Here is an 18,896-nt window from a genome sequence, read left to right as displayed (position 1 = left end):
ATTTGACCTTTACCAACTGTCAATGTGACATAGGTGTTATTTAACATTGTGGATTGTGGATTTCTTAAAAAGTAATGAATTTATGGTGTAGGATCTGCAAAGAAATGAAAATGAGGTAGTTTTTCTAAGACATTGAATTCTTCAATAAGAAAACAGGTGTGAGAGTAAGCAGTTGCTGGCTTGGTGAAGTACAGTATTTTTCTTGTGAGATTTTCTAGTCCACATACCAGCTTCTCCTGATGCATAAGTGAAAATAATGGTCCACCTTTGGTCTTTAAAGTGACAGGTTCTGATGGTTACCTTGAAGGGTAGGACTTCACAATCACAACACATGTCTGATCCTTGAATATATTTATTATTCTTTACACAATTCTTGATATAGAATGAACTGGGGATGTAGGGTTGCAAGCAGAAATAACAGATATGGGCAAAGATATGGTTTTTTATGAATACAGACAGTAATATCGATGAAGTTAATGTGTTTGATAGTATTACAAATTAATAGATGCCAGTTTGAAGATATGTTCTCATAAGTCAACACTACATTCAACTATATTTTATACTCGTATATAATATATATTATATAGCCATATTTTCGTTTCAACATTACCTGTTTTGTTTGTTGATTGACATTGTTTTGTTAAGGTAATCTGAAATTTAAATCTTTATTAATACTGTTGTATTATGACAGTATTAATAAAAAATTGAAACGTGGAATATAATGATATGAACATCAAATTTAAAATTAGTCTGAAATTGTTATACAATTTTCTGCAGATTTCTATTCTGCAACAAAAGATGATATCTGTAAACAAGCTATTTATAAATACTTTTCTGTTTTTAGTTTTGATGCTTTACATTATTATTAGCAGAGACACTCTAATGTTGTGGAAGAAAGTATGATATTTTGAAATAGAAATCCAGGTATACATTTGTGACATATTTGTTATGTATATTATAAGTATTTTTACGTATTTGATATGAATACCTTAAATTTTATGAATTTTTGTTTAAAGATTAAGTTGTAGAAGTTTTATAGTTACACAGTCACAATTATTGTGTAACTAAACATAGTTCACAGTGTAAGCCTGGACTTCTCTGTTGTCCCACAACCTTAGCACTTTACCTATAGGTTTATAAAGATTGTTGAATAAAGTGAAGAGGAGGTATTAGTTGTAATTTTTATGTAACAACAAATATGACCAGTATATTTTGAAATTCAAAATAGCCAGTTTCCCATAAGCACAAATATCCTGGTCAAGGTTATATGTACCTCACAACCTCTAAAGGTAGTTAGCAAGAAAAATGAATTACAAAAAAATTGTACTTTTTAGTAGAGAAGATGCTACCTGTATATTTTAACAGGTAGTGTTTTTATTCAGAGCTCAGTTTATAAATTTTCTGAGCCCAGGGCCCCTGTTTGTTACAGATCTCAACCTCCCTTCCCACCAAGAATTGTAACTTCTAATTTGAGGATTGTTTATTAAAATATTTTGTTATAGTAGGGTGACCAGACTGAGGCACCAGTAGGCATATGTTATGAAAGTTTTAGGTAATGGTAATGAAATGATTGTTATTAATGGTAAGATGGAAAGATGAGGGATATGAATAAATATAAAGAAAATAAATTATAAATAATAGAGACTTAACCTTAACTTTGAACAATTTTTTAACAAGATTAATGCATAAGTAACAGTCTTAACATTATAACATTCCATAAGACAAAATAATATTTACCACATATAGCCTATTTTAAGGAGCTACTTCTGAAAATTATGAAAATACCAACAGTAACCAGGATGCAGATGGGGTGTCTGTGGAATGAAAGGCAGTAATGAAAACCATTACATTATCATGTTCAGTATAAAATAGTGAAAAGAACTTCTGATTGTCACTGTTATTAACACTGTCATGTCCACAATACTAATTCTTCTCAATAAAATTAAAAGTGTATTTAATTCATATTTATGTATGTTGATCTGCATGATATAATGTGTGACATGATATGAATATTTTAAATTTTTTTTGTAACAGAAAAAGATCTACCACAGTAAGTACAGATGGTGAACTATCATCCAGTGTCATTTGTTTTATATAACTTCATTAAAAGATGAGGAGAGTTGTAGGAAAGAGGGATTACATTTAAAGGTTAAAATTAGCTATGGTGGAAAGCTTTATTGGGACACTGTCATATGCCACATAATTCTGGGGCTGTCACTGAAAGTAATGTTGGGGCCTTCTGGTCACCATAAGTATAAAATAAAAGTTGTCATGGGAATAAGTATCTTACATTTAAAAACATTTAAAACATTATTAACATTTTGCCATATCTAACACAGTAGAACACACCAATACCAGTATTAAATGCAGTTAGAGCTTTTAAGTTGATTGGTCTGATAATGAGAGGGTGCACTGAATTTAAATGGTGTGGCAGAAGTTAACAGTTGTTACACATCCATAGGGACCCTAATTTATTTTTGTCCCTGAGCCCTTCAATGCCTAAATGTAATCTGATTTAATTTGAATATGTAGATATGTTTATCACACATACAATGCAATGTTCCTATGGTATGGGACAATAGGTCATGTCACTGTTCAGTCTTAGCCATGGTATCTGGTAAATTAATGTAGGTAACCAACTTCAACTCATCCGACTTGTTTATTTATGAGAACCCGCTTTCTGTTTATGTTGTATATTGTACTGTATAGAAAAGTATTGGTTCTTTTTTGCTCTATAAGCAATGAGTCAATTCTTATTGTATTTTTAATAATGGAAGCCCCAAAGTTTAGACATCATCAAAAGGCCAAAATATATTGTTCACATATTGTTTATATTGTTTGCCACATCTACTGTCATGTTATGAAAACTTTATGTAATTGCTTGCATTTTGGATTTGTACATAGTGTGTTTAATAAGTAATATGTGCATCATTTGTTACATTCCAAATTTAAAGTAATGTCATTCCATCAGATGTGACATGTGGCAGACATTTACATTGTGCAAGGCTGTGAGATCAGTTCAGTAAAAAGATGAAAATGTTTAATAATTTTTTGCCAAAACGGTTATATAACAGATTAGCTATTTAGGTAAGCAGAAATGAAAACTGATATGTGTGATATTAATTTCTTCCTTTACAATATCAAGTTTATTTCTTAAGTAGTTTGGTTGGTTTTGTGTCAACAGTGTAACATATCCCGTATAAATGTTTGAAAGTTACAGGCTTTCCAGCCACAGTGAATTCATTGTGACTATCTTAGTTTCCTCTTATATTTCAAGTGGGTAGAACAAAAATTATTTATTTTATAATTTGCTAGAGAGAATTTCTGTTTTTTCTTTACACACTAGATTGTTGTATCTATATTACAAATAATTTGTTCTCTGCTTGTCATTGTTCAAATAGCGTTCCTTTTGCTCATTGACTATTTATGAGATGTTTTCTGGGTTGTGACACTGTGTGGTTTTGTAGATGGCTACAAACATTTCAGAGGAATGTATCTCCCTCATCTTGAGGGTGAAGTCACCTAAAAGACCACATGATATCACAACTCAGAAAACTATTGATATCTTCGCTGTTATGAGAACCTTAATTCTCACATACTACTTAGAATTTATGACAGAATAGTTATATTTGGAACTGGTAAACACCTTTAATTTTAAAAATTATGCCTTGACTTTTCTGAAGTTTATAAGCCTACTTACAAATGATATTCTGGCAATCAGATTTTATTACTTGTAGATTTAACATACCTTCAACTGAAACAGCAGGAATATATTTCTGTTGAATTGCATATAGCAATGAATTAGTTTCCTAATCTGTCTAGTAGCTAGGAAACATACCTTTTAATATTCCTTACATCACACACAAAAGGTATGAAGATAAGAGACACTGGATGCAAACACAAGCCCTGAATATGTTACATATATTGATAAGAATATTATATAATTTATATAAAATATCATTTTCAAATGAATGCCTTGTCTACCTGTAGAGCAGTAATACATTAATACATGCCTCAGTGTAAGGTTTATAATTTATGATACACAATTAATAAAGAAATGACAATTCATGTATATCTATCTTACAGAATAAACTATCACATAATAAACTTGATATTTAAGAAGAGACATGTATATTATACTGGTTAGAAATTTCCTTGAATATTGTAGTTTGCATATAGGAACAGAAACATTTAAGAAAACTATTGTATAAAGAAGTTTATAATAATGACTTTAAGTAAATCACACTGGTTGTTAATACAGTTTTTTATAGTGATATTGTTACATAGCTTGTTTGGAAATACATTCAGTGCAGTCCTTGGGGTATGTCATTGGAAATGGAATTTGCTTATAATCAGAATAGAGAAAATGAACAATGGAATGTCTGTGACCAGAAAACCTTAAAAACAGGACTGACTGAGCTATTTTGTAAAGGCAGTGCATCTGTTTCTGCATGTTCATGAAGACATTTCCAAGAGTTTCACAAAATACTCACTTGAAGTATAATGTAACTGTATTATATGATTTATAATATAAACATTATTAAATTGCACAGACTAGACTGACACTGAATGCAACCATTTATACTGGCTAATAGTGCCAGCACACTTACATTAGAAGATGTTTGTTACACAGTTTTGTGCAAAATTTTCATAAATAATTTCTCTAGAAGTAATCTGTATGAAGAGGAAAAGCTTCTACCCAGAGATGTCTGTTCAGTAAGGAAGCATGACCTTCTATGTCCAAGAGTATTAAAACATGAATTGTTATTTATAAGGTAATTGCTAAATCTCTGAGATGTGCAGCATTAACAGTACATTTATATTTGGTAAACAAATCTTATAGTTTCCAATATTAACTTTTCTGGTAAATACTGTATTTCATTCACAGCTTTTGTGCATAAGATTTTAATAGTAAACAGTGGACAAACAATTTGGCACACTGTACATAACATTAACTATATTTGTAATACACTGAAATATGGGTCACATAATAGTTAGTACAAGCGCAAAATTTAGAACATGAAGATTGTTCCTGTCATGTGGCACATATGTTATTGTCTTATTGATTTCCAGTATTAACATATATATAGAATCAGTGACAGTTTATCATCACATTTCATATTAAACAACCATAGGAATATGAATTGACAGGCTAAGATATGCAGGAGATAATGATCAATCATTATTTTACCCATGCATTTGTTTGTTATTTCCATTTGCTTGCTGTTTCTTAACCACCCATTTCCTTATCTTTTATTTTAAGCCTTAGTGTACACAAATTTTACATGTGACATCACAATTATTTCAATTTAAGAATAAATGATTAAATGTAATGATAGACATTTTATGTTACATTGAATTTGCACTAGTTGGCATAACTACAGGAAAGATACAAGTCACTGGAGATACACATCCATAGAATGACAATTTTCTGCATGTAATATTTACTATGTATAATCAAAAAAATTATCCAACAATTTGACTTTTAATTCCAAGTACCATTTCTTTCATGCAGTTCTTTACATCTCCTTCCTTAAATCCTTAGAACTTTGTTATAGTATGTCAGATTACACATTATTCAGTGATTACAGCACTTTTATACTACCATGTGATTTGGGTTACTTATTGTTCTGCTATATTAATTTCAATATTTAATGCTCATTTATTGTCAGTGTTCATTTTTGACTTAGTATGACATTTCATGTGTTGCCTTGCAGAGCATTAAAAATGGAAATATGTACAAATTCCTGAAAACTTTGGAAGATAAAGATTTCTTTTGTTAATTGAAATGTATGAAGGAGTGTGTTCATTTCTTATCTTGTTATATGTGTGTATAGTTATGTTTATTATTTGTTACTATATCACACATCATCAAAGTGGGAAAAATATGACACTAAGGCAGAAAGCTTTTCTCATGTGTGTTTTTTGTGACATTACTTTCAAGATAGAGCTTTTACACTTCTTCTGTAATAGTTCAATGGAATGCTGTCTTAAACATTATATTGGCATGATATTGGACTTTTTCTCGGTATATAATTATTCTCACATTATAATAATAGGGTTATACTTCTGTGTTTCATGTACTCTATGTGTTTTTACCATTGTAATGAAAATTTTGGAATGATTTTAATAATTCTCACGCAGAATATGTTCTATGGATTTGTTGATATTCTAGGTTATCATTAGGAAGTCAATAGTTATAAGACAAGCACATGAAGTAATTATAAACACAATAATATTTTGTTTTATAATTATACATTATTTCTTAGTTATTGTTCTCATATGTATAAACTTACAGTAGATGATATTTTAACCTTTATCAAATGGGATATGGGAAATCCCCTACTATGGAACTGCTGGTCAGATTCTAACTCTGTGGGTAAGGGTTTAGCAGTATTGTAGTCCCATGCATGGCCGGCTGGACTGCATGTAAGTTGTAACACACAGACTGTAAAAATTAAATTGAAGCCACTGAATATATTTTCATTAGTAACATAGAACACACTCCTTCTTACAAGTTCTCTCATTGGATGGTGTAATGTAATAAGGCTATCTTATTGTCCTTTGGCATGCATACAGATAGATTCTTGTCATGCACATTTATTACAAAATTATGTTGTCTTTATGAGGACTGTGGGTGTGAAATAATTCAATACATCACAGTACTTATTGAATTCTGTAAATTCATGTATCAGAGCATGCATATGGAACAAGTGACAGAATTATATAATTATTTCTATAAAACTCTCAGTTAACATAATGTTTAATTTTTATGCTGAGTACTTTTGTCTGTTGTATAACAGTTATGAAATAATATATGGTTTATAATAAATTACATGACACACGGTGGAGATAAAGCTCCATGCATTCTTAACCTTGATACTAGGTTTTGTGTGTGTTGTCAACTTCATTATTCCAGGCAAAATGGGCTATGATACTGCCTAGTCTGCATGGGCCCAAGAACCAGTCTGGATGCAATGGCAAAGAGAAAAATCTTTGCTGTTGCTGGGAATCAAACCCTGGTCATCCATTTCATAGTTACTATATAAATCAGAGACTGATCTGTGAAAACTGCATAAATTAATCACAAAAAATCCTCAGCCTTTAAAGGGATTTGTTACATTTGTAGGGATTAATCATGTTCTATTTTATAACGCAAGACAATGAGTCAAACTGCACATTTTCTTAGTATGCTCATTGTGTAGTGTAGTTGATAACCACAACACTAATAGTACCGTAACTAAGACCAATTTACTTTAATGAATATGTGTGTTTGTCTGTCTATAAGCACTATAATCATACATACTTTTCTCCACACATGTATAATATATATCACATATAGTAAATAAACTATACAAAATTAATTTTTCTTAATTAAGTTGTCCATCTTACATAAAAACTATTTATTGACTTTGATTTCTGTCAATCTGTCAAGTTATATATAACATATGAAAGGTATTTTAACCATGCAAGAAAAATATATAATTTTATGAGACTTAATTAAGATGCTTTATTTATGGAGAATAGTATAGACTGACTTGCATTTTATGATATGGGCAGGGAAGTAGAATTAAGAGATCTTGATTCTGCCAGTCTAATAAATTCATCTGTTTGTAACACTGATAATGTACAGCATGATCAGTGGTACAATATTTAGTCTCAAATAACTTATGTATACTCTGTTGTAGTTTTATTTTCTCTGTGAATATTTAAGTAAACATTATGCCTTATTCTTGTAAATCATGTATTGAAACCAAAATTATTATAATTATTGTAGTTTATTATCACTTAAATTATTATCTGTAATTTAATAATGCATTTTGAAAGAGAAACTGGAACACAAAAATATATATCTATCAGCATAACTGTTATTGGCAATAGAGAATTTCAGTTTAATAGAAATAATTAAGCAAATTTACCAGAATTTTTCTTCCTTTTACCCGTAAGGCAATTCAACATTCTGATTCTTCAGTCAAATATAAAATATTTCTACTAGAATTACTCTTGATTTAGACTGAGGACATGGAATATTTTTTTTATTTGATAAAGATGTAATCAAATAATTATTTTCAGTTTTCAGCTCTTATTATACTTCTGATTTAGTTTCCAAAAGTACTGTACTTCTACATATTGGAAGAAATTGTTTTATTTGAATTATTCAACAGTTACATTATGTTTCTTCAGCACTTGTGATTAATATGATAATCTTTTTCTGTATTTCTATTAATCGACGGTAATAATTGACATTTTCATTAATAACAATTTAATTATTGGCATTTGCTCGGATCAGCTAGTGCAGTGAACTTCATTGTTATTATTTTGTAACAGTATCATTACTGTGACATAACCTTAGTTATAAAATCAATATTACATGAAAAAGATGAGGTTTAACTGACAAAAATATCAGGTTATACTTATTAAGTAGTGAGTTGTAACTGTTCAGAATGACTAATGTTTATCTTGGATCATAAATGCAGTCATCCTGTCAGCTCTTGAGTACTTAAGCAGTGGTACCTGCAATTTTAATCTCTCATGTGTGTCATGGAGTGTTCTTTCTTGTATATACTCTGTCTCTCATTGTATGTTTAACTTATTTATGATGGTCTCATCCTCCTTCATTTGATAACCTTAATAATACCTGGCAAATAATACAAATCATAATGCTTCCCATTATTAAAGAGAATCATGATTGTGGATTACAGTGAAGGAAACTTAAATTTTACTCTTACATTTCTTTGATACAAAATATGCCTCAAAACTATAAGACTTTTTTCATATGTTCTGTAGCGCCATTATAGATTATTTGGCTGCTTTGATAGTTCCACCTTTTGATTATTTTCTGGATTTTGGATTCCATAATCATAAGACTGAAAAAACAGATTGAAGAATTTTTACAAAATAAAACATTTTGCTTGAAACAGTGCTGTTCTTTCAACATATAAACATTGTACTTCTCATTTTTGTATGTTACTGGAGAATATATTTGTAGGAGAAGTATATTACTATTGTCACAATTTCATTATTGTCTTCATTATTGTCATTATGTTTATGTTTCTATATGAAGATATAAAAGGGAATGAAAGAAACAGAATGAAAGTCATTAGTCTTCAGACATACATACTTGCAACATAGACATATGATGAAAGGAGAGAGATTTGCTGGACAGTTTTTGAAGCAACATATCTAATGTGTGCTATGTGTCACATATCAGTCTTTAGAAAACTGTGTGACATTTTCTAAAGCAACCGTGGAGGAGAGATGGATTAAACAGATTAGTACTTGTTAGTACTTGACACAACCAATAGTTTCATTAAAGTATTCAGTCACACTTTGTGTTTCTGTTCTTCTCATTATCACTGTCACTATTTGTGTAACATATTAAAATGATTATATGAGAGAATTAAAATAAAAGTTCCTTTAAATGTGAGAAGGCTGTAAGACAAGAAATGAAATTTTAGATGAAGTTATGTATTGTTTTAAATGTGAATATTTTTTTCATAACACTAATTTCATGTGCATTACTAACGTTATGTAAGTGACAGTGTTGCAAAAAAAACAGCTGTAATGTGCAATGGTGTTTTTATTTTAATGATAACTGCATTAATTTGTAATTTTATGAAGTCTTAATGTAACTGATATTAGGAAATTCTGTCTTACATTGTTAGGAAATATTTAACATCAGAAATTGGTACATTGTTTTCTGTGTCAAAATTTTATATATATCAGAGTTCATATAAATAATAATTTTCTTTAAGTTATTCAGTGAGTGAGCAGAATTAATAACCATATGCACTTAATGATCTGAGTATATTCCTTCATTAATGTCTCTCAGGCTAAAAGGGAACCGTGGCTATTAGTGATATGCGTAATGTTTTTGTTGCAGTTTTCTCATGCTTGGTATGACTGAGAAAGTTTAAAAGCAGAGTCATATTAAACAACAGTCTTAGAGGGAATGAAATTCAAAATGAAGTTCTAAATGTTTAAAACTGTTTGATGAGATATGGCTGTGCCACTCTTCGTGAAATGTTTAATTATACATTTTATTTTGAAAATTACAAAATGTGCAGAATATGGGAGCAAAAGTGGAATATAAAATCACTGAATCATATATCATTTTTAGTGCCAATATGGTTGTATTATTTTTATATTTGCAGTTATGTTAGAGAAAGAGTATCTTGCTTCAAACAATTACCATTTTAACAATTGAAATAACACCTTTCTTGAAGACAGATAAATGCTTACATTGATCATATCTTCATAAAATATTTGAAGAGTTTATCTGGACATTTTAACTATGCTCTGAATTATATACATGAATTTGCAAGTCACACACTACACCAATAGATTTTCAGTTATTTCTACTCAGAATCTTAAAGTACTGATAAGAAATCCCACACCAGACTGGTTCTAGTATGGATATATGTTATCATAAATGCATTAGGATGAAACTGAACAAATACATTTTAACATTTTTGTTTCTTGAATTTATATAATTACATGTCTAATAAATGTTAATTTAATATGGTGGTATTTGAATACCAGAGCAATGAAATCCATAGCAATCAATGCTTAAGTTGTCTTTCTTCAACAGTGTATTAATGCAGTGCTTAAGTGCCTTTAAAGGTTAAGTTAACAGGATAAATAATGCTCTTCTTAATCAGCAAAATGGGGTTCCATAGTATATCACTTGTGTGTCCAATAGAAACTGAAAAGCAAACAGTTGAACCAATTACAATATAATTTAATTTCCTCTACATATAACATCAATACTGGTACTCATTTGACTGCCTTCAAAACACTTTGTTGTTTGTTGACAGGTCATTGGTAACATTCTTGTTGCCAGTCCTGCAATTAATAACATAATATTTTATAAAGGTAATTTATTTTAAATCTGAAAATAAATAATAACTTCTGTTCATTCGTAAAGGGGGTCATTGATCCTGTTTAAAAAAACTGGATTTCTTCAAAGTCCATTGTAACATTACTTTGTGTAAACATATCATTTATTGTTTTTCCCTTCTCATAAATTTAAACTTACTGTGTACTAATCTGTTTCTTGCATAAGTTTTTGTAAACTTTATTGTCAAATATTCAGTATATTATTCAATACTGATGTTGGTTCAGTTGTTACTTCCTTATAACTGAAAATATATTGAGTATAAAATACTGAGAACATAATTTTATAGCATTGCACAACACTGCTTTAGATCTGTTTCAGAGCAAGGAGATGGCTACTCAAAATATTTCCTTTGCATGTGAAGGTTATGAACAAAATTCATAAAGAGTAACCTAGTCCTGCAACATGGTTTTGCAGAGCAGAAGTTGACTGAGATTGCAGTGCCCTACATATTTCCCAAAATTGGAGTGATTAATAAGAACAGAAGGGCCTTCTGTGACTCATGTGAAATCCAGTTGTATATTTAACTGGCAGCATGTTGCTCACTAGTGATGGAAAAAACCATTTTCTGCATCCATAGTACTCTGAAAATAAGAATGAACAGTATTAAGTTTGGATGTCATTGATTTATGTGTGAACAGAATTTGTATTAGAGGACAAAACCACAACTGAAGACTGGGAAATAAGAATAGTTTATAAGATTTGAGGTTTTCACAGCGGTGAGTATGAGTATTTCTGCTTCTGGGTTGTAGGGCCATGTAGTCTGGTAGAAGTTTATCAACGTTTCAGGAGTCCTTGCTGCCTCCAACATTAGGGAGATGAGTGAAGTTAAATTCCTCTTGAGAAGCTGATAGTACTATCAGCTAGTCACAGAATTCCCCGTCTTTTATGGAGTCAGAAGGTTCATTAGCGTGTTCACAAGAGCCCGCCACGTATCCCTATCTTGAGTCAGACGAATCCAATCTACTCCGTCTCATATTATTTCCCTACAGACATACAAAATCGATCCCCGTTCACGTAGTGCCCAACAAACTTCTTACGTATTCGGGACTTATCCTCATTAAAGTTCATCATGTAAAGGACGCAAGTCAGAAACATGGGAAACGTAACTGCAGTCCATTGTTTACTGCCACTGCGAGCGGGCTGAGTCCTGAACGGAACATGCTTTGATGTACAAAGCTAAACAAATATACTTCTCTTCTCAACCGTGCGGAGTGATCACAATTGCTGTGCAAATATTCTATGCTACTACTGCAATCCGAATGTTGTAGCACAATGTGCGTGTGCTGTATGAATAATATTTATTTTTGACTGGAAGACGAAGCCAACATTTTTAAAGAAACGAGACTTGTATTCGAGAGATAGCCGGTTGTAATCTCGACGGCGTTACTGGATATTCGAACTGCAATTCTTGGCATTCCTCTCAGTTTTTTGAGAAGAATGCCGAGACAGTATATAAACCCACTTTTATTTTTACCAACCACGATCGTTATCCGGTCTTATTCGATTCTATATAACCTCTCCAGTTGAGGTAGGAATTACATTTTCTAGAGGCCTCGGATTTAATTGTCGGTCGACTACACTGGCTTTGAATTTTACTGATAATTTATTTAAAGACTTTTTTCAGCTGCACACGTTATGTAAGCTACGTCACTAATTTGTCTGGCTTGTTTAAAAATAGTACGTTAAGAGCACTAAAATATTTTTGGCGATCAGACGCGTCAAAGCTGGGTTGAAACTGACATTTCGGAGAACTTCTGTTTCTGTCATCAGGGTCAATGCGGCGTATTCTTAACCCTCGCTGGTGACGAAGCTTCGGTACACGGGCCCCAGAGCTGGTCTCAACATGGCGGCAAAAAGAAACTGTTCTCCGGGTAAGCAATGAAACCACTGTCGTCGAGCCCCACTGACCCAATCAGGTAAATCGTGTAGTATTCCAGTACTCGATATTTGTCATATGTAGTAATCTCTAAGATTCTCATTGTTGCCTTATTATGTGTAATTTTCACACACAACGTTCTAGGTATGTTCATGAAAAGTCTATGCAAATTTTCACACATCTTAAGTAATAAATGAGTTATTGCAACCAAAATCTGGCTGTTAGGTTGAGATTACCTTTTCACAGCTTCTCAGTCTTTACGGATATAAGCTGTAACCATAGCAGTGGATGGAAACTTTCAGGGTGGTGTTTAATGTAGAGCATTGATGTTATCGGTGTTAAACCTTCCAATTCTAAGACCACGGTGTTAATTACCCCTCTCGTTAAACGGTAGTTAAACAAACGTTAAATAAACGTGTGATTTTTAACGATTGTTTCTGTCAGGTATTGTGTTAGTAGATTCAGGGAGCCTGGATTAGAAGTAAGCCATAACTTCTGAATTTTGAAAAAAACTAGAGAGAAATTGAGCTGTCCGTGAACTTCTATAATGAATACGAATATCCACCAGAAACTCTAAATAAGACAATTTTATTTAACTACACAGAAGTTGTCATTAATATGTAAAAAGTTAAAATAGTCTCTAATAGACCATACATGCGTATTTCAGTGGGCCATGCATAGCTTTCAGGCCTATACGAATTTGTAATTTAAAGTATGTGTTAGGAGCACTGTTACCAAATCACTGTTTACTGTTTTTATCTGATGCACGTTGTTCTAACCATGTTTAATATCTTATTTATACACTGTTTACGCTTAAGGCAATTATTATTTGAAGTAATTATGTGTATCTAGCAACTCTGCTTTTATTTGCATTATAATTATTGGCAATTTTATTTATATTCCTTCATTTTTTGCTCTGTGTTAATATTGTTTCTATTTTGGGTTTGCCTGTACTTGGCAGTTATATTTAATACTGTACATGTATAAGTTTAGTTAATCCGTTTGTGTAATATTATCCATTATTATTTCACTATTATTGTATATATTATCAGTGTTTGCCTGTTATTGGCTTCTTGCTGTTGGCAAACACGTAAATAAATTAATTGAATTGAATTAATTGAATTGAATTGACAAAATCTTATCATTAATTTGTCAGTACATCAAGTTGCATAGCCTGTGTTAAAATTAATAACACCCTCGTTGTATTCTCTGCTTTGTCACTCTTAGTGAACGCACCCACGATAGCAGTCTACGCTTGAGAAGTGCATCACTCTTCATTTGTCTCAAGGACGAGAAATGGCGCGATCGCTATTGGCGTTCCAGTATGTAAAGAGAATGAACCGGAGTAGGAGGTATTGTTTAACACGTTTGGAAGTGTTATAAAGTTTTTGTGTGGAATTTATTAGTTTAGAGTGTAATGCAGGACGTCATTTTTGTCTACAACGCAAAGTGATAGTGAAACGTTATCAGTGAACTTTCAGATTAACATCTTGTTGCTGATGGTAAGAATCGTCCGAGTCTCCATAGTAAGGAATCCACTGTTGTTAGGACGGTATAATGAGTTCAAGAAATGCTGTGTTCTGTTTTTGGAAAACACGAGGATGCGTTTAATTTACTTTATTTATAAAGACGATATGAAAGGACATAGAACGAACAGACTGAGTGTTTCTTCGCAGTTTTACAGGCAGCACAGGTACGAGACAATCGGTGAGCACAAAATATTTACTACTTTTCTCAATGTAGGTCAGTGCTTCTCAACCTTTTGGTGCTCGCTGATATCAGTTTATTCATACGGCGCACTAGAATTAGAATATAGAACTGAAATTGATATAAGAGTACACCTATTTTTAGAAATCGTTTTTATTTAGCTTGGTCCCACTCGTAATAGGTTTTTCTTATAACAAACGTGCCCAATTTTAGAGGCACGCTAGTAATAATTATTTTGTTCAATGGAGAGCACATCGTATGTTTAGACTGAGCAACACGGAACCATGCGTTCACAAACGTAAATATTTACTTTAGTGGCAAACTCTGTCAACAAAAAGTCAGTACGAATTTATGTTGAGTGGGGTGAATTGCCTTTGTCTTAGTTTCTTTCTTGTATGTAGGTCTAAATGAAACATTTCACATATGATAATACTTGGTGGTACACTTCAATTGCAATATCAGCCCGTTCAAAATCAAAGTAGACACATTATATATATATGCCAAATATTATGCTTGCTGAAGGCAGCAATATTGCTGAAAAGTGGTAAACAAAGTTTTCCTTCAAATGTGGCTTAAAAAACTAATTAACTAATCACTAAAATACCATCTTAAGGATAATAATGTGGTATTAATAATTATTTGGTTTTTTAACTTGCATACTTAATTTTAATTCTAAAGCCCAAAGCATTGTTGCACACCGATTGAGGATCAATGCCGTAAACGTATTACAAATCATTACAATACAGCAACCGAAAAAGATAAATTAGTCAATTTTAGTAACTAACGTAGGATACATGGGGGAAGTATCAACATTAGCCCGTTTTGTGTAAATCTCGATCCTCCTACAAACGGCAACAGCTGGTTCGTGTCATCTATCAGTACTATTATAAGATGTTGACATTTCTGCGGTGCAGCTCCGTTCTAAACGTGTCGTGTTTTTATCTGTTATGTTTTTTGTCTTTTTAGCCCTCCTAGACGATGATTAGGCTATAGGTCCATATCATAAGAGGCTTTATGTGTATCCGCAGGCTACATATAGCGCATCCTAAGGGTGTTCTACACTCCGTTTCACATGCTTGTCAAAGTAGGGAACAGCTTTTTACTACTTTATACTTATATGAGGACCCCACCGCCTTAAGAAGTGAAAATTTTATGTGATTACTTATATCCTAGTAGGATTTCTATGACAGGGTCTCAGGTTTTTATAAGCAGCGGTCGGATGAAGGGGCCTGTTTTCTGTTTGTTTTTTTGTCTTGTAACGCCACGTATGAAATCTTTATCTGTAATGTTATTTTATGGGAATAAAATTTAAACATTTATATTTTCACGCTTTTAGTCCCTGAACGATGTGTATGATATACAAGATCATAGACTCTGTATTTCACGAATAGAGCGAAACGAAAGGAAAATAAAAACACAAATAAGAAGAGATAATTCGAGCAATGTTTTTCGAGTGTGGATGACGGGGGAATAGCTTGGGGTCTTCGTACGGTGTCATTTTGAAAACTGTTAACAATAAACAATGTTTAAATGGAGGATTAATCAGAATCATATGGGAACCACCTCATAATCAGAGATATACGAGGTGCGATCGAAAGGTTTCAAGACTGCGCGTATAAAAACCCGTACACTTATCTCAGGTATTAAATTCATCCATCACCCTCGAAGTAGTTCCCCTGGGAGTGAACACAACGATCCCAGCGCCGCTGCCAAGCCTGGAAGCATCCCTGGAAATCTTTCTTTGTCAGCCTGTCAAGCACCATCTGCGATTCTGCCTGAATCTCTTCTATCGTCTCAAATCTCCTTCCCTTTAGCTGAATTTTCATCTTTGGGAAGAGGAAGAAGTCACACGGAGCTTAGAAAGGAAGTTGGGGTCGGTTCTTGCAAGATCTTTGAGCTCCTGACAAACGAGAAGTAGATTCTGCTTCTGGTCCTCAGACAGGATGCGTCGCATGTGGAGTTCTTCCTTTAGAATCAGCTGACAGGTCCCATAGCCTATCCCAACAATGTCGCACAAGTCGTTGATGGTACGACGTCGATCTTCGTGAATGGCCTGCCGAATCTTCGTAACATTTTCGGGCGTTGTGCTCGAAGATGGTCGTCCAGAACGCTCGTCATCATCGACAGAGGTTCGGCCATTTTTAAAACGTGAATGCCACACAAAAGTTTGTGCACGACCCATTGCGGACTCCCCAAATGCTTGCTTTAGCATTTAATAGGTTTCCGTAGCCGTTTTGGCGAGTCTTTGGCAAAATTTGATGCACACGCCATTCCGAAATCGCAGGAGGGTCTGTGTAATGCACTACCAAAACGCCCGTAACTAAGAAACAAATGCTAATTCGATGATGCCGGCTGGCAGACTGATTCACTATGAATGTAGGCCGCACCCCCTAGCGGCAGAAGCTCGTACTACATCCGGTTCGCCTTCTATTGACACAGTCTTGAAACTTTCCGATCGCACCTCGTATTTCATTATACCTCCGATTAAATTTTCGAACCGGGTACCTTCCGAATACAAAGCAAGGGCGAGTTAGAAAGAAATGAAATATTTCTGAAACTGCTATGATTTTGATAGTGCATTCACTGCGTTGAATTGTCTGTAAGTCGTGAATGAACATGTTAAGCCAATAAGAGCCCATTGTCTCGAGGATTGAATAATACATGAGCGAAGGAATAATGTGGCTCTGTTGATGCAACCACTACTTGGGGTATAAATACTCGTTTATAGTACATCTCAGAAATCTGAACGTGTAAAGTTTGTTCGTCGATAACGTAACGAACAAACAAACTTGCTCAGCAACGTTGGTAATATATCAAATCTAAAACTTTTTGACGATGGTGAAGAGTCATTTGAATAAAAATTTCCTTGGATATTATCCATCGTCTAGTAAAATATAAAATATAAAACGTAAAACGACGTTTCGGAGATGGGACTCTATCTCCGTCTTCAGGTTCCTACACAGTTGGGCCCACTAGATAGAGCTAATCCCATCTCCGAAACGTCGTTTTACGTTTTATATTTTATATTTTACTAGACGATGGATAATATCCAAGGAAATTTTTATTCAAACATTGCTAATAGTTTTAATAGTTGATCCCTGCGGAGGGGTTTAGTTGTGAGATTCATCTACAGGTTTACATTATTATCGAGGGCGAAAACAAACATAAAAACGCAGAAACTCTATTTGACATTAGTTAAGATGGTTGGAAGTAAACTCAGAGAGAAATGTGGATGTCCATGTGTCGACACCACAGAATAGGACCCAGTCACATAAAGAAGTTAATAAATCCTTAGAAAATGTGCCACATCTAGGATGTCTAGGACGACATCAGGAAGTAAAAATTAAGTTTACGAAGAAGTTCATATTGAGTTAGAGGAGCGCTCGCTGCAGTTAATTTTTAGTTGTTTTTTATCTAAAAATTGTGATTTTTTATGAAAAATTGTCTTTCAACCTAAGGAGAGGCATAGATTTATGGCGTTTAAGAACGGGAATCTGAGCGGAATGTTCGGGCCTGAGAAAGGAAGCAACTGGAGAATAGAGACAATTGCATAGTGAGGAACTTCATAATCTGTACTCTTCGCCAGGTATAGAGTGACCAAAAATTCATGCAATCCATTACTAACATATGTTCTATTTGTCAAAGAAATAAAGCACGCTGAAATCGGAAAATGAAAAGGAGTGTTGTATTTAGTATTTGAAATGTCCGCCGCGTTCTTCATGTTTCATGCAACCCGGCGAAGGATTGCGCCAGACGAGATATTGTCGATTTTTTTTGCACAGGAGAATCGAGAAATATACCCGCAAACTCATTCTGGCAAGTTAAGGAAGAGATTCCTGGTGAAATTCGGCAATGAACTTGCACTTTGACTGTTCAGAGTCAAATGACGGACTGTCGCGAGCACATTACAACATGACGTGACCTGCGTTTATTCATCCAGTCGAATTATATTGAAAGTGACCATCAATAAATATTTTAGTATGGGTTGCTTGACTTTTTTGATCGGTGTATTAATAACGACATTAAATGAACGAGGACGATATGTCTGAGACATTAGCACATAAGAGGAGAGAAAAATAGGTTACACAGAAAATTTCAGTCGCGAAACCAGCACGAAAGAGACGAAATTGGAAACCAAAATTGGAGCATAATATTAAAATGGATCTTATGGAAGTAGAATACGAATTCCCGGTAAGAATCTCAGCCGAGGCACTAATATTTTCGTGGATTTTCTCAGTTCCCCCACACGGATGCCGAATGCTTTGAAATATGAAGCGAGACCTTTCTTCGTAGTCATTTCAAGTTCACCGTAGGTGATCATCCTATCAATACCGCTGGAAGGTAAATAACCTCCGAAGCTCAGATAGTGTCGTTAAGAACCTTATTATCCATCCATCAATCCCTCGATCTGTC

At 33.3% G+C, this 18,896-nt stretch overlaps 2 protein-coding genes across 2 annotated transcripts in view; one reads left to right on the top strand and one right to left on the bottom strand.

Annotated features, from left to right (window-relative positions):
• Positions 1–18,896, top strand: part of LOC110831367 (serine/threonine-protein kinase pim-3) — a 215,002-nt gene that overhangs the window by 24,132 nt on the left and 171,974 nt on the right. The window contains exons 8-9 of the mRNA XM_022067277.2: positions 12,671–12,816; positions 14,004–14,483. The gene's annotated coding sequence lies outside the window, so the exon portion shown is untranslated. The remainder of the gene's footprint in view (positions 1–12,670; positions 12,817–14,003; positions 14,484–18,896) is intronic.
• LOC110831380 (uncharacterized) overlaps positions 337–18,896 on the bottom strand; it is a 91,907-nt gene continuing 73,347 nt past the window's right edge. The window contains exon 3 of the mRNA XM_022067305.2: positions 337–11,481. Within this exon, the coding sequence (XP_021922997.1) occupies positions 11,443–11,481 (39 nt within the window). The 3' untranslated portion in view covers positions 337–11,442. The remainder of the gene's footprint in view (positions 11,482–18,896) is intronic.

Source organism: Zootermopsis nevadensis, unplaced genomic scaffold (assembly GCF_977971745.1).
Source record: "Zootermopsis nevadensis isolate Lab colony 2312 unplaced genomic scaffold, Znev_1.0 Znev_ptg000025l, whole genome shotgun sequence".
Classification (NCBI taxonomy): Eukaryota; Metazoa; Arthropoda; class Insecta; order Blattodea; family Termopsidae; genus Zootermopsis; species Zootermopsis nevadensis.
The sequence above is the reverse complement of the archived record's forward strand: the minus strand, read 5'-3'. Positions and strand labels throughout refer to the sequence as shown.